The sequence below is a fragment of the Equus quagga genome, chromosome 7 (assembly GCF_021613505.1).
Source record: "Equus quagga isolate Etosha38 chromosome 7, UCLA_HA_Equagga_1.0, whole genome shotgun sequence".
Taxonomy (NCBI): domain Eukaryota; kingdom Metazoa; phylum Chordata; class Mammalia; order Perissodactyla; family Equidae; genus Equus; species Equus quagga.
In genome coordinates this window covers 110,600,669-110,615,602 of record NC_060273.1, presented here as the reverse complement: position 1 = coordinate 110,615,602, position 14,934 = coordinate 110,600,669, and the positions used below count along the sequence as shown (strand labels likewise).

At 33.9% G+C, this 14,934-nt stretch overlaps 1 protein-coding gene across 1 annotated transcript in view; it reads right to left on the bottom strand.

Annotated features, from left to right (window-relative positions):
- Positions 1–14,934, bottom strand: part of ST8SIA4 (ST8 alpha-N-acetyl-neuraminide alpha-2,8-sialyltransferase 4) — a 93,214-nt gene that overhangs the window by 69,874 nt on the left and 8,406 nt on the right. Inside the window, exon 3 of the mRNA XM_046665275.1 lies at positions 7,510–7,767. Coding sequence (XP_046521231.1) covers positions 7,510–7,767 — 258 coding nt within the window. The remainder of the gene's footprint in view (positions 1–7,509; positions 7,768–14,934) is intronic.

Genomic DNA, 14,934 nt, shown 5'->3' with positions numbered 1-14,934 from the left:
AGATTCTTAGGGAAAAAATATGAACCAAGAGGAAATTAGGAGGGAATTGGTCAAACATGGCAGGAACTGAGGATTTTGGTTAACAAATGAAAAAATGAGCAAAGGGAAGAAAGTGATCTAGGCTAAAGGGAAGATGGGGACTATATAGAATGGAGAAAAGAGAGGTCCAAGGAAAAAATAAATAAACAAAATTCAATTTGAAATTCCAACTAGCCAGAACAGAAATAAGAATGTTTTGCTGCTCTTAGTTAACCATTTCTGAATCTCTCAAGTCATATTCACTATTTCTAGTATCTCTGTTTACCCAGGGAGAACTGGCATTTGATGGTCGAAAAATATCTGTTGCCAATTGCAACTGTCAAATAACCCCTCACCCAGAGTCCTCCATATAATATCAGGGACAGTACGCTGTGAGGCCAAGTTGACAGTTATCAGGATGGACACAGTCTCTCTTCTATGGAAAACCAGTCTTAACAGGCTGTCGGACATCTCCTGCAATCCCTGGATAGCCCAGAGAACGGAAAGAACGCACCATCAGTCTTCCACACCAAGGTGAGGGAAGAGAAGAAAAGGGAAGATGGAACCTGGATTGTTTTCCACCATCCCTCAGCATCAATATTAGGAAATATCTGAATATTTTTCCATTCTCATTAGAAAACCACCATTGTTAAGCTTATGAAATTCTTGAGTATAGACAGTAGCAATATTAGAATGTGCTTTTTTGTAAATACACATGGGAGTAAATTATCTGAAACACTTGAAAAATAACTGCAGGAAAATTTAAAAGCACTTTAAATATTGTTTTGCAAAATCCAAAGCAATTTTCACTGTTAAATAGTTGTATTCTTTAATGTAAGATATACGCTTACGATAATTTTACAATCATACAAAGTAAAAAAAAAAAAAACCCAAGAAAATATTCAAAAGAACTTTTAATCAGATTGCATGAAGGTAGCTTTCTAAACTTGTTTTCCTTTGCCTATGGTGATATATAAAAGATATATGCTGTCTTCTAAACTCTAACTTTTTGAAATTTTACAGCGTACTTTTAGATAAGTAAGTGTACGTTGGGTAAACTCAGGGCAGAGATTTTGTAGAGGCAATTCTGTCACTCACGGCTCTGTGAGTAGGTAAGTTGTAACACTCTAAGTAGAGAGAAATAGTTTGTACAATAATCTCAGTTTCTAAATTGGAAAAGTAAAGTAAAGAAAGGGCTACAACTTCATCCAATATCACCTACGATGAACTCTGCTTGGACACTTGGACTCTACACTGGGCGATGGTTTTCCTGTGCAGCACTGATCCTCTCTCTCCAATATTTAGCAAATGGCAGGCCATCCAAATATAAAATATAAAATTAATATCAGTAGAACAATTTCTCTAATGTTTACCAGTTCTTTTAACTTGATTAAGCTTTGAGCGCTATCATTTTCTTCTTCACGTAGCACTAAAAAGAGTTATTGAAGTTAAATTTGGCTCAGAGATGATACAATTTGGACTGTTCCATAAACGGTATGTAAAGTCTAAAAGTGGGTCCAACTATCCTACAGTCCAGCTAAAGTCGAAATTACCATGCTTTTTAGACTGAGTGGAATATCGCTCCACACCTTGTAAAGATGACTCAGTCTCTTAGTGGTTTAACTATTTCTACAAGTTGTGTAGCTATCTGGTGTGTTCCAGTTAGTGTACGGCAGGCTGCCAGACAGTTCATGGCACTATACTGTACCTTATTAGTTTATCTTCTTAAAATGTATTGTGTGTGATATCTAAAGCATGGTTATCTATGTAAAGTTATTCTGAGATACTTCAAAGACTTCAGGTAAAATTCTGAATTTGAACAATCTCACTCAGTACTAGAAGCAAATATTTTGTAAATCATTCTACATAATTTGAAATAACAGAGCTTGCTATGGACTAATATTTTAAATTTATCATGTGTCTTCAGAGATTCTTGTTTCAATGATTATTCCTGACCCCACACAGCCCCAGGCCTCATTTCATGAAGGACTGTAAAAATATAATTTCCATAATTGTGTTCCTCTGCTGCCCATGGGTGGCACTCATAAAGGTTTGTTGAATGAACAAACTAATATAATAAATTATTAGTACCTTTGAGAAAATAATTTAATGTTCACCTTTTCCTTTTTTTAAAGATTTTATTTTTTTTTCCTTTTTCTCCCCAAAGCCCCCCAGTACATAGTTGTATATTCTTCGTTGTGGGTCCTTCTGGTTGTGGCATGTGGGACGCTGCCTCACCGTGGTTTGATGAGCAGTGCCATGTCCACGCCCAGGATTCGAACCAACGAAACACTGGGCCACCTGCAGCGGAGCGTGCGAACTTAACCACTCGGCCACAGGGCCAGCCCTTAATGTTTACCTTTTAACAGATTATTTTCATTTTAAATGACCATAAGACTAATACCAAACAAAGGTGTTTCAGTGGGTAGAATTATAGGTAATGCAGCACCTGATGGCAGGATTTTAGAGAACTATTTGTGGAGACCTCTAAATTTACTGGGCCTATAAGTACTTGTACAGAGGAGTGTTTCACAATTTTAAAATCATATATATTTTCCTTCTTTCTTTCTACACACATCAATACAATTGATGCTAGAAGTGTAACATTAGTCAACTGAATATTTGGAATGTCTTTTTATTAGTTAATAAAACAAAGCTATTGTTAGGCCTAAAATTGCACTTTTCTTTACTTAAAAACACCATGGACATAGACATTATTGGATAAAGAAGAGCTTATCCCAGAGAGGAAAAAGAGAATATTGGAGATAAAATCATACACTCCACAGAACATTCTTTTATATGGATCCTGGACTATGCCCCCTCTATGGATGCAGAAGCACATAAAGGGAAGTCATGGTTTCCTCCAGTTTCAAGATATCATGTCCAGAAAATTCAAAATGCCTATCAATATCTGAAGAATTAGGTCTAATGGATAATATTAAAATAATATTTCCTTTCCTGTCACTTGTGACAATACGGATGGAACTTGAGGGCATTATGCTAAGTGAAAAAAGTCAGGCAGAGAAAAAAAATACCGCATAATATCACTTATATGTGGAATCTAAAAAAGCCAAACTCATAAAACAGAAAGCAGAATGGTGGTTACCAGGGGGTGAGGGGTGGGGAAATTGGGGAGATGTTGGTCAAAGAATACAAGCTGCCAGATGGAAGATGAGTAAGTTCTGAGGATCTAATGCCCAGCACTCTGTGATTATAGTTAACAATACTATATTATATACTTGAAAGTTACTAAGAGAGTAGATCTTATCTGTTCTCATCGCAAAATGATAATTCTGTGACCTGATGAAGGTGTTTGCTAACGCTATGGGGTAATCATACTGCAATATGTCAGTGGATCAAATCAGTACATTGTACCCTTTAAACTTACACAACCTTATATGTCAATTATATCTCAATAAAGCTGGAAAGATAAAAATCACATTTCCTTTTTTGCCCCCATTTTTTTTCTTCTCAAGAAAATGCCAGAGTAAATTAGTTAAAATTTTGCTTATCTGGAGCCATATGACAACATCTTTAACGTCACAAAAACTTTATCATCCTTTGTGAATCTTCCCTATCAGACAAGATTGCAGGTCAAGAGAAGTAAGATATTTTCAACTTGAGGGAGTGACCACCCATGTTTATCTGTCTTAGCCAAGCTTCCTTTCTTGCAACATGGCATTCATTAATTGAGGAACCACGTACTAGATGTCTTGAGGGTTGCACATATGAAAAACACTGATCAAGTGAACATAACACTATTATCTGAATTCTGATCTTAGGCACTTTTGACTAAGCAATAAAATTATTTTTCTTATGTTTATTTTCTATTATTTAGGTATATATGTATATGAGACCTAAATTTTATAAATCAGTTCAATATTTATTCAGTCATTAGAGAATCAAAACTAGGTTTTAATTTATTTTCCTATCCTTATTATTATTTTTTTTACTTGAAGCACACGTAGTGATATTGATCAGAGCTCCTATTTTGTGTAATATCCCACAGAAACCAGCATTCAATTTAATTGACTAATTGACAATACAAATAGCCACTGAGAGACAATCTCTTCTAGAAGAGGAAATGCATGGCAATGTGTATGTGTGTCTGTATTTGTGTATAGCTACCATTATTTGTGTAGACATATGGGCACTTTTCACAGGCTTATTTTAAAATATTTGTGTGGGATTTTAAAAATAATATTATCCAAAACTACACTTCAGGGGCTAGCCCCACGGCCCAGTGGTTAAGTTCAGCACGCTCTGCTTTGGCAGCCTGGGTTTCGTTCCCAGGTGTGGACCTACACCACTCATCACTGGCCATGTTGTGGCAGCGACCAAAACAACATAGAGGAAGATTGGCACAGATGTTAGCTCAGGGAGAATCTTCCTGAAACAAAAAGAGGAAGATTGGTGACAGACGTTAGCTCAGGGCGAATCTTCCTCAACAACAAAAACTACACTTCACAGGACAATAATGCCATGTATACGGCCTCTGTCTTCCTCCCCCAATAGGACAACTGTTTAGAGCAAGAGATTCCTGTTTGCATGTAATAATGGTCCTGGTATCTCACTAAACAAAGAAACAGCATTTCATTTCTTCAAAGCCCTTGCAAAAAAAAACAAAGGTAAAGTTTAGAATTTAATTAATGTTGAATGGAAGATTTTATCTAAAAATAACGTTTTGGTTTATAAAGTTAGAGGTCAACTTGAACGTAATACCTGGCTGAATCTGATCCTTGAGGGGTCACTGAACTAATTACTGCCTTCTGCAAGCAGACCAGGCATAATTTCTCTCTCCCTTAACAAACTTACTATCTAACAGGAAAATTGAGAAACAAACAAACAAACAAACATGCAAACAACCACCAAAACTGTCTACACCTGTGCAGATAAACACACAATACGTCTCTGGGAAGTTGAGAAATTTGAAAAATTCTAAAGATTGTTACTAAAATTTATGAAATTTGATATGGATGGGAAACTATTTCAAGGAATGAGGCTTTGACTTAGTTTTAAGTCAAAAATCCTTCTTAATGTTCCAGGGCAGAAGAGACATACGTAAATAACAGAAGGCAACACATACTTGGGGAAGGAGAAGGTATTTGGCACACAGATGATGAGCCAGAATGCCATGAGAAAGACAAGATTTAGGAAGGATGGAGGTTTGGTATAACCATATGTCATTGCAGACCCTGGTGTCCATGAAATTCAAAGGAATGGATTTCCCAAGTAGCTATTACAAAACAAAGATGGTTTTTCTGCAGAGATTATTTGTTTCTAATGATAAGTGGACCTTTAGAAAGTTTTTCTTGGAAAATCAGAAACCCAATCCTGGGTTCCATTTCCCTAGAACATACTTTAATCTAGAATATTCCAACTTCTATTTTTGGAAACTAGTAAAAATGGGGGAAACAATTCAAAAATAATTATGGTGATCATTTTTATGGCTTCATTAAGATGCTCATCTTCATTTTTTAATATACTTCTTGGAAAGACCGCAACACAAGTATAGATTCATAGGATTGGTCACTATTGTGTTCTTGTTAAACAAGTTTTTAAAATAATCATAGTTTACAAAAGCATAAAGAATCTCTTGAAGTTCTATTCCTAAAAACACTCTACCATTTGCAAATGCCCAAACACCAGGAAGTGACTTGCAACAAGTAGATGAATAAATTCTGGAAATCTAATGCACTAACCATAGTGATTACAGTCAACAGTACTGTATTATAAACTCCAAAATTATTAAAATAATACATTTTAATTGTTCTCACCACAAAAAAGAAGCGATAATTATGTGATCTGATAGAAGTGTTAGCTAACACTAGAGTCTTAATTTCAGAGTCAGAGGTGGTGCTGAACCTGATGGATTATCTAGACCTCAATGCTGAAGCTTAGAAGGTCAGAGGAACAAGGAATCAGTCACATTTGGATCCAGTATTTCTCCAGTACTAATCAACTTTTAAAATTCTCTTCTTTCCTTTGCAACAATTTCTATTATGCTCTAAATCTTTACTCCTTTATTCTCCATGCCTTGTGATTTTAGTCTCTTCAGAAATTTTAGAAGCCCTACTTTTTCTTCACAACCATACTTCACACAGACTTTAGGCTTTGAAGCTTATGACTTTCACTGCCATTGTCACTCCCTCAGCAAATATTTCTACCTCCTCCTCGGACACAATTCTGTTTATATATCTACATGTCAGCAGGGTTTTTCTCTCAGTCCAATCAATTTAAGAGTTCAAGTTTTTAAACGTTCAACTGATGTCAGATCAATCTCTGACCCTGCACCCAACTAGGAAACAGTAAGATAATAAAGTGTTTGTAGTTACATTCACCGTTATGAATTGTATTCACCTGATAGTGTTCTATTGTGATTTTTCCATGGCTATTAGTATTTTATGAAAAAGGTGTTGCCTATTTATGGTTAATATTTATATAATTAATTATATTTATTTTTAAGATAATGTTTCAAAAAGATTTTCACAGGCTGGATGCCAGTGTATTTTCAAGACTTTAGGTTATTTGTCAATGTGGCAAATCAGCATACTTTCCTATTTATCTTTATGTGGTGCTATTTCATTTTTCAATATACAGGTTTTATTCATTCAGTGAATTTTTCTAAAAAACTAAAACAAGCTAAAAAATCTATTCAGATATATGAATAAATTAAAAACTGCTAATATTTATGATGCTATCACAATTTTATTTCTACTGCTATGTTTCTTTCTGATAATCAAAAGTTAAACACGTGACTCATCAAATATCTGCCGACCGTCAATGAAAAACAAACAGGCGTGTTTAATTATGTGAGAAAACTCAAAAACTAAAATGTATGAACAGACACAAATACCATAAATAAATAGTAGTGAAGGCAATGTGGCCCACGATATTAAATATAAACTTACTACATTATGTTCTTAGAATCTAAATAATCTAAATAATTATCAGTAAAAACATAAAATTAATTTACATCTGTTACATCATTCCATAGTAATGTTCATAATCTTTATGAATAAATTAATTAATATAATTTATGAATATACAGTGAATTAGGGATATAATTAAGTGAATTTGTTCATCCACTAATATAAATAACTAATATAAATAATTAATTCTTTATATTAGTGAATGAATAAATTAATATTAAAGTAATGAATATAAAGAAGAAATATTAAGAAAAATAGTTTTCTTGTGTAAGTATTAAATCTAATAAAATTTCTATTTAGCCAAAACTTTAAAAAGCTGGCATGAATCTTATTGCTGCAATAAGATCACCTTTTTCAAATAATACAACAATTTTTAATTTTATGTTCCAGAGTAGATGTAAATTTGTATACTATACAGAAAAATATATCGTAGATAAATGTTTGAGTTTTCTATAATTCTTAATCTTAATATTAGATTTAAACATTTCTGCTAGTTTTCTACTCTGAAGTAAAATATCTTTGAAGAAATTACTATCTTCCAGAAGAGAAGAAAGCTCACCTTATTACAAAATTGTGACTGTCGATCTCCTTTCCACATTCACTATCTAGCAGAATGCCAGAATTTCCAACCACTGCACAGGTCTTAAATCTCCGGTTTTTCATGGGTGAAACTTCAGGTAGGAGGCTATGCAGATCCTGGGAAATGTTCAGTGTCCGGCGCCTGTCGAGCACGTAGTGTATGACATCACCAGGCTTAAAACTGCTCTTGACCACTGAGACATCTCGTTCTGCATCTAGGAAACGAAGAATGTTCTTCCTACAGATGAAATACAAGCAAAGTTTTCCATTAGTGACAATATATCCAAGAACTGGTGATATCACTTACAAAGTAATGCATATGTTAAAATGTAAATTGGTAAATTATTAATCTTAAATTGTCAGGTGGTAGTCAAACCAACAAATTAAGTATATTCTATAGAATATAATTTAAAAAAATCATTTGCACATAGTTTCTCAATGATTTTGTAAATAGCTATAGCATATTTCCCTACTTGTGGAGTAAAAAAAAGACCCCATCTATCAAAATATATAGAAAAGTTCGTTTATTAAATAAAATACATTTGCTATGACTTGACTTTGCATAGCTAGATATCTGCTAGTTTTAATTAATTTTCTATAGTCATCTATTCTGTTTAATGTTGCCTACTTAAGATGAAGAGAAATAACTTGAACTTGTTTGAAATTATACCTTAGTTAACTCTATTAAAAGGATTCAACTTCCCAATAAATTTATATACATTTATCCAAATTATGTGTATACTATAATTATTTGAAGAAGAGTTAAAACTATAGCATTCAATGTATATGAAAGTTTTCTTCCAAGCTCAAGAATCCAGGAAGTAAGACGGGTACATTAGAGGAAAAGATGGACAGATAGAACAAGAGGACTATGCATGACAGAGACAGCTAATTGTCCCTTAATATTCTTTCTTCCCTTCTTCCTTTGAGTATTTGAATCTTCCCTTCTTCCCTTAGTATTTTGGTACACGGATGCTCAGCTAGAACATTTCTAAGTTTCTAAACCCAAGCGCAGCTGGGTTTGATCATACGAGTTAGTTTTCTTAAGTGGGATATGAATGGATCAAGTGCGTGACTATAGAAGAGAAAAATAAACTTCCAACTTGTCTGACCCACTGTATTTTAAGGTCTCTTTTTTATGGAAGTTTAGCCTATCCCACATCTAATAAATAAATTGATAACAGATGTGAGATGCTATATAGACATATATGCATATGCTAAGTTAGATGATGGAAAATGACAAAATAGATATAGCTGGCTGGAAAGTTGGTGACCCTTGGCATGATACAGCAAAGCACCTGATAAAACTATTGTCTGCCATAATTTGGGAGTCACACCCTACATCTAATTAGCTTGTTGCTCTTGGAGAATCGGTTAAAAAGTGTTTGTATGTTGTTTTATATTGGTTACTCCTTTTAGCAAGGCGAAGAGGTGAAGCCAGGCATGAAATAGCCAAGTTGCAGGCTGAGATGGAAGGGAATGTATCTGGCAAGAGCCTGTAATCTAAATTGCGTGAGTCTAGTAAAGGGGACCTCGCAAATGTTTCTAATACCCCAGTTAGCAAGAGATACAACTATAAATCAGAGCCATCCCAGCAGCAAGAAGGATATTCCCTTCCCACCTAAATCTGTAGATTCAAATGACTTAAGAGTAGCTGCCACTAAGTTGAGGGAAAGGATGGATAGGCCAGAATAATTAGAAGTCAGACAGCTGAAAAACTATGATCAGAAGGAATCTGTGGGTGGGGTTATTTATACCAGGAACTAACTACCAAGGAAATATCCCAGGAAGCTAGTAAGTTTATGAGGGAATTATATTGCCAAAGAAACTATGAACCTGGCCTACAAAAGTCTGGGATTGCTTGATCCCCAAGCTACCAAATATATACCAGCCAGAAGCCATCTGAGAAAGCTCTCCTCTAGGTTGGAAGTTGGATGTTATTTACTGAAGTGCTTTTATTGCAAGCTTGTATTTTCAGAGTGCTAGAAACAATGCCATTATTATAACATTCAAGATATGACAGATATATTTTCCCTCTAGTGCTATTATTATTTAAGCTTTATCACAGAAATCATAAATTTTGTTACTGAGCACGATGTATGACCTTCTCCCATCTCTCCACCAAAAGGGCAATTCCCCAAATCGCACTTACTAGCCAGAAGCATAACTAGCAAGGAGGGATGGGAAATAATTAAATCATATTTTTCCTTTTGTTTTCTTTGTTTTGGTTTGCTTTAAATAGGTACCAGTTTAATGTGTGGTCTAATTAGAAAGCCAAGTGAGTGAAACCTTTATTTGGCCAGATTTTATATGACAGGGATAATGTCCATCAGCTCTCTGAAAAGGAAAATATTTTTTGCATTTTTTTCTCAAATATTCAGATGTCAGATTCATAAGGAGTGAAATTTGTACAGGAAAACGTGTATAAACACCCTAAAAGTAAAATTTAAAATTTAACAGAAATACTATCAGACACAATAACAGTTCATCTTAACAAAAATACAGATTATTCAACAATAGAGTTGCCGGTGAAATCAGAAACTATTGGGCAAATGAATTGCAGAAAATTGAGAGATCTTTCACTGTGTTGAACATAACATGATTCTTCCCCAAAATTAACATCTAACATCAAAAGCAGCAATCCATAGAAACTTTTGTACACACTTACTAACTACCGTTTATTTGTTCAGTGAAGAAAATAAGTAATGCCTGACACCTGTATTTCAACAAAAATTTTTCATTTCCTGTGACAACGACAAGACTTGCTCTAAAACGAAGACTGCACGGATGTGGTCAAATCACCAAACTAGACGGCATCATCATCTTCCTCTGAACATAATTTAAATGGGTTGCTTTAGATATTTGAAGATATTACTCACAAGGAGGGGCATGTTTGCAAGCACGAAGTGATTAGATTAGAGGTCTAGATTTGAAAGAAGATTTTTTAGCTTGGAAATGCAAAAGGGAAAATCCCTTTACTTATGAAAAAGGTTAACACTTACATGCTTGTCAACTGATAGCAAGAGGGGCTTTCCAATAACAGCACTGCTGTGGTATAGAAAGTCAGCAGTAAAAATGTTTTTGAGCATGAGTCTTCTAAATTCTTGAATAATGGAACATCTTTAATTTATTCACCCAGGGAAAATTGATATAAAAAAGTGGACTATAAGAGTTCAGCAAACTTTTAAAAGATATCACATTGTCTAACTCTTGGAAGAAAACAGCTTAATGAGATAAAAAGTTATTAAGCGCAGATGACACTATTGTATGTGTTCTTCCAATGCTGTGTTAGAGACTCAACACGGTTTATTTTTTTAAATGGCAGCAGTAAAAATAGTAAAAGTGCTTTCCAAGACAGAGTTAAAAAATATCAATTCACATAGACATCAAAATATAAAAATATAAGTTTCTTAGGAAAAACTCAGAATGACTGTTAGTGGAGTATTTACTTTTTTAAACTGAAAGAGGCAGGTGGGAAAGGAAACCTTGAGTGTCTCCATCGTGTTCTTTTATCTCACAGAGAACCAGATTTTTAGTTTCTATTTTAGGGCTTGAATGTATGGATGGAAAATTGTCTGAGCTAAGATTCCTGATGTTGGATGCAAGGTAGAATGAAAATAATTACTACTGGTGAATAACATTGTGACTTCAATGATTAATATTTTTTGGAAACAGTAAGAAAAGGTTACTTTCTCTTTTTTCTCTCTAGCAGGCAGTAGGCATTTTTTAGATCATAGAGGTAATGGACTATAAAAAGTTCTGTGTATTTGCTAAGGCTAGTTGTTGTTCAGACTATGGAAAGAAGAAAACTAGTGCTTGAATATAATTAACTAAATGTCACTGGAAGCATGAAAATCTCTTGTACTTACATTGAACTGAAACAACACTGAGTATCACCAGGGACAACATATACTCTTTTGCTCACAAGATAATTGACATAAATGAAAAGAGTAGGTTATACAAAATTACTTCAGATTGAGAAAGAAAGAAAACTCAATTTAACTTCTGGGTTTTAAAGAAACGTGAATCAATAAAAGCTAATGTTTAATATGCTGGCTGTGACGGTACAAGTTTTCTTAACATCAAGTTAGTACCAGAAATGTAAAGCAGGAGTTGTGTTTCCTGTGTCTGACTTCAAAGAACAACAACAACAAAGATTCCTTACTGGTCTTTAACTGTCATTTTGCAAGCATAATATAACTTTTGAAACCCCATTAGATAAGCAAACATCAAAATTCAGCAACTTTTAACGATAAAGATAACTGAAAGAATCTGAAAATATGTTTCACTTTCAGTAAGACTAAAGAACTTAGTCATAAAGATTATTTCTTGCAGGCAATGTTGACTTAAACCGAAAGGCCGGTTTAGACTGTTAAACTGACAGGAACAGATTCTATACAGAAACTTTTCAACTGAATTTTCAAGTAGAACTTCCCTTTCAACACCACCCGTCCCTTGAAATAGCAGCTGCAGAGTCCCGGAGAACTCATTTACTACACATTGTTTTCACTTGTGAAATGTTAAATATAGCTAACCCATCACCAGGTGCCACTCTTTCTTCTCTGTACGTTTCTTGTCAACAACAAGCATACGTGCTGGGGCAACTAAAATTTAATCTAAATGACATTGTTGACTCCATCAGCAAGTATGGTGAGAAAAATCTTATAGCTGGAATGCATTGCAAGGTGAGAAGCAAATTAGGTTATGAGACATATATTAGGAATCAATTTTTACAAACTTTTGACTCCAGACAAAAATCACTGAATCAATTCAATTGTTACTGACACGGTTTACTAAAGAGAAAAAAAAAGTTTAAGAAATGCCAAGTGTTTCATTATGCCTACAAAAAGCAGAGAGAACACACAATTTTTTGTCTCAAGAGATTATTTCCACAAGGCAACATGCCTCAAAGCTCTGAAAGAACATAACCCGTAGGTTGTTAGGGTTTCTGAGCTTAGGGCCTTAGCTGTTAAAAGATATTCTAGTATCAAAAAGAAAAATCCTGAACATAACCAAATGAAAGGAAAAATTGTCTCAAAATGTTTGAAGAAAAGCATTTTTAAGTTTAATTTATACCTCAGATGGCCACGTGATATTTGGCCCAGCATTGGGTAATACTGGGTGAATAATATCTTATGTTTTATTATTTTAGAACCAAAAACTATTGTGTACTCCCTAAAGATACATTTTAATAGGATGCATTTTTAGTATTAAATATAGATCTCTAAGAAATTGGTTTCATGATAAGAGCTCTGGTTCTATAGTCAGACAGGCCTGGCTTTGAAGCTTGATTCTGCCACTAATAAGCTGTGTGACCCAAGACGTGATGTACTGGTCACTTACTGAGCAAAGTAAGTAAAAGAGTTGAATGTGGACCTTTTTCTCAAGTAATCAACAGCAAATTCTTTTCAAAGGGTAGGCACGTATAAATTTTCAGTTATGTTTAGTTAAAATGCAAGGCTTATCAATTTAAGAACTTTAATATATGTTGATACTAAGAGTTGAAAATATTTTTTCTGATTCATTATGATGTGCTTACTCTGTCCTGATGACCTCATACGTTTCTATACATTCACATTTGGTATCGTATTTCTTTAGGTAGTTGTAATTCTCTGTAATTGTAATTCTTTGACACACGAAAAACGAGAGAAAAGAAACAACCCAAAGATGGAAAAAAAAGTCAAGTCACAAGTGTTGGACATCACCACATAATCTCTCAGTACAATATTCACGGATTTACTCACAACATCTGATGCATCTTAAATGTGTCATTTCTTAGCTTACAATAATAAAGAACAAACTACTGCCAATAAAATTGAGCCTTAACCAAGTTATTTTAATTGTGAAGTTAGCTATAGAATACATAAAATCCCCTAAATCTTGATGCATCTTCAAAGCACAACGAACTACTATGTGGAACCATCTCTCTTAGACAGCTCCCAGAGGTACAGTTGCCTGATGAATATATATGAATCAATTCTTGATGTGCCTATGACAGTAGCAGAGTACATACAGGACTGAGAGAATTAGTAATAAGAAAACTGTGTCTACAAATGTAGGGAAAAAGCAATTTATCTTCAGTAACTGTTTCACATTTTAATGTAAATAGATAAATAATTTATTAGGAATGTCATAAGAGCATTATAAGTTTAATGAGATTTTTAAAATGAGAAATATTTGTAAGCATGGTTCAATCATGTAAGATCAAAAATGATTAGTTGTAATGTCTTAATCAAAAACTTCAAAGTAGAATTTTGAAAAGACTTGTAAAATATGCCCGCACCCACTCACAGACACAAAATAACATGGTTCTTCATAAATGCTATAGATGTGGGGAAGAAACAAAGAAGAATAATAACCCAAAATACTTTATGATTAGTTTCCAGTATGACTTAAGATAAACAAAAGCTAAGCTAACAATCGGTCATTTTTGTATTCTAAATTTGTTATTACAGATGTCAAATGATTAATACTCACTAGTCACTACTGCCATAGGCAATTAGAATTTTTATGAACTGTTTGCACATCGCACAATAATGATTTTAAAAGTTATTATTTCCTTATACGGAAGTGACAACTTTGTGGGTATTATTCAATATTTGCTCACTGTTTTGTTGTTTTCTTCTTCATCTGTTAAGGAGAACCATGCGAAAAGACTAACATTTCACACATTTCATCTTATCAGCTGTTATAATTGAAAATAGATCACCCTCAAAGATATCACTGCAACCGCTCTTAATTTGTAAACTTGCAATAAGGAATTACTTGGGTCAATTTATGATTAATATCCTTAGCTTGAATATCTTAAAAATAGCAAAGTGTACCTGTGTAGCCTCATGCACATCCACAGTATTCATTTTTGTATAGATACTAGGAAGGCATAGCCAGATATATTAATTAAACTATTGCCAATTACTTATTAAATTTACTTAATTAGGCTTTACTTTATTTGATATATTATTTAGCATGTCTAGATATATTAATTAAACTATGCAATTTCTTATTTTACTTTACTTTCTTCCATTACTCTCCTTTTCCTGATCGGTACAGCCTTACCTAATTGGCTCTCTTCTTGCCAAATAATTCGATTTGAAAATTCTCTTTTGAGACATCTTTATAGATCAAATATTTCCCTTTTTAATCACACATGCTTCTCTCTTTCCAATCTACCTCCAAGAAATATGAATCCTTACTCTGTTCTAAACTAAAACACACCTGTATTTATGACCCTATATAGTCCCACATCCTGTTGTTTTTCCTCATAATTATCTCATCTCTTATAGGATTTCTAAATTCAAATGTGGATATAGCGGTGTGAGATAGTGAGGCAGATATTAGATACTAGGTAAGTATCATGAGAGAAGGCATGCCTGGAGGTAAAAATGTCAAACTGGAGAGACCATGG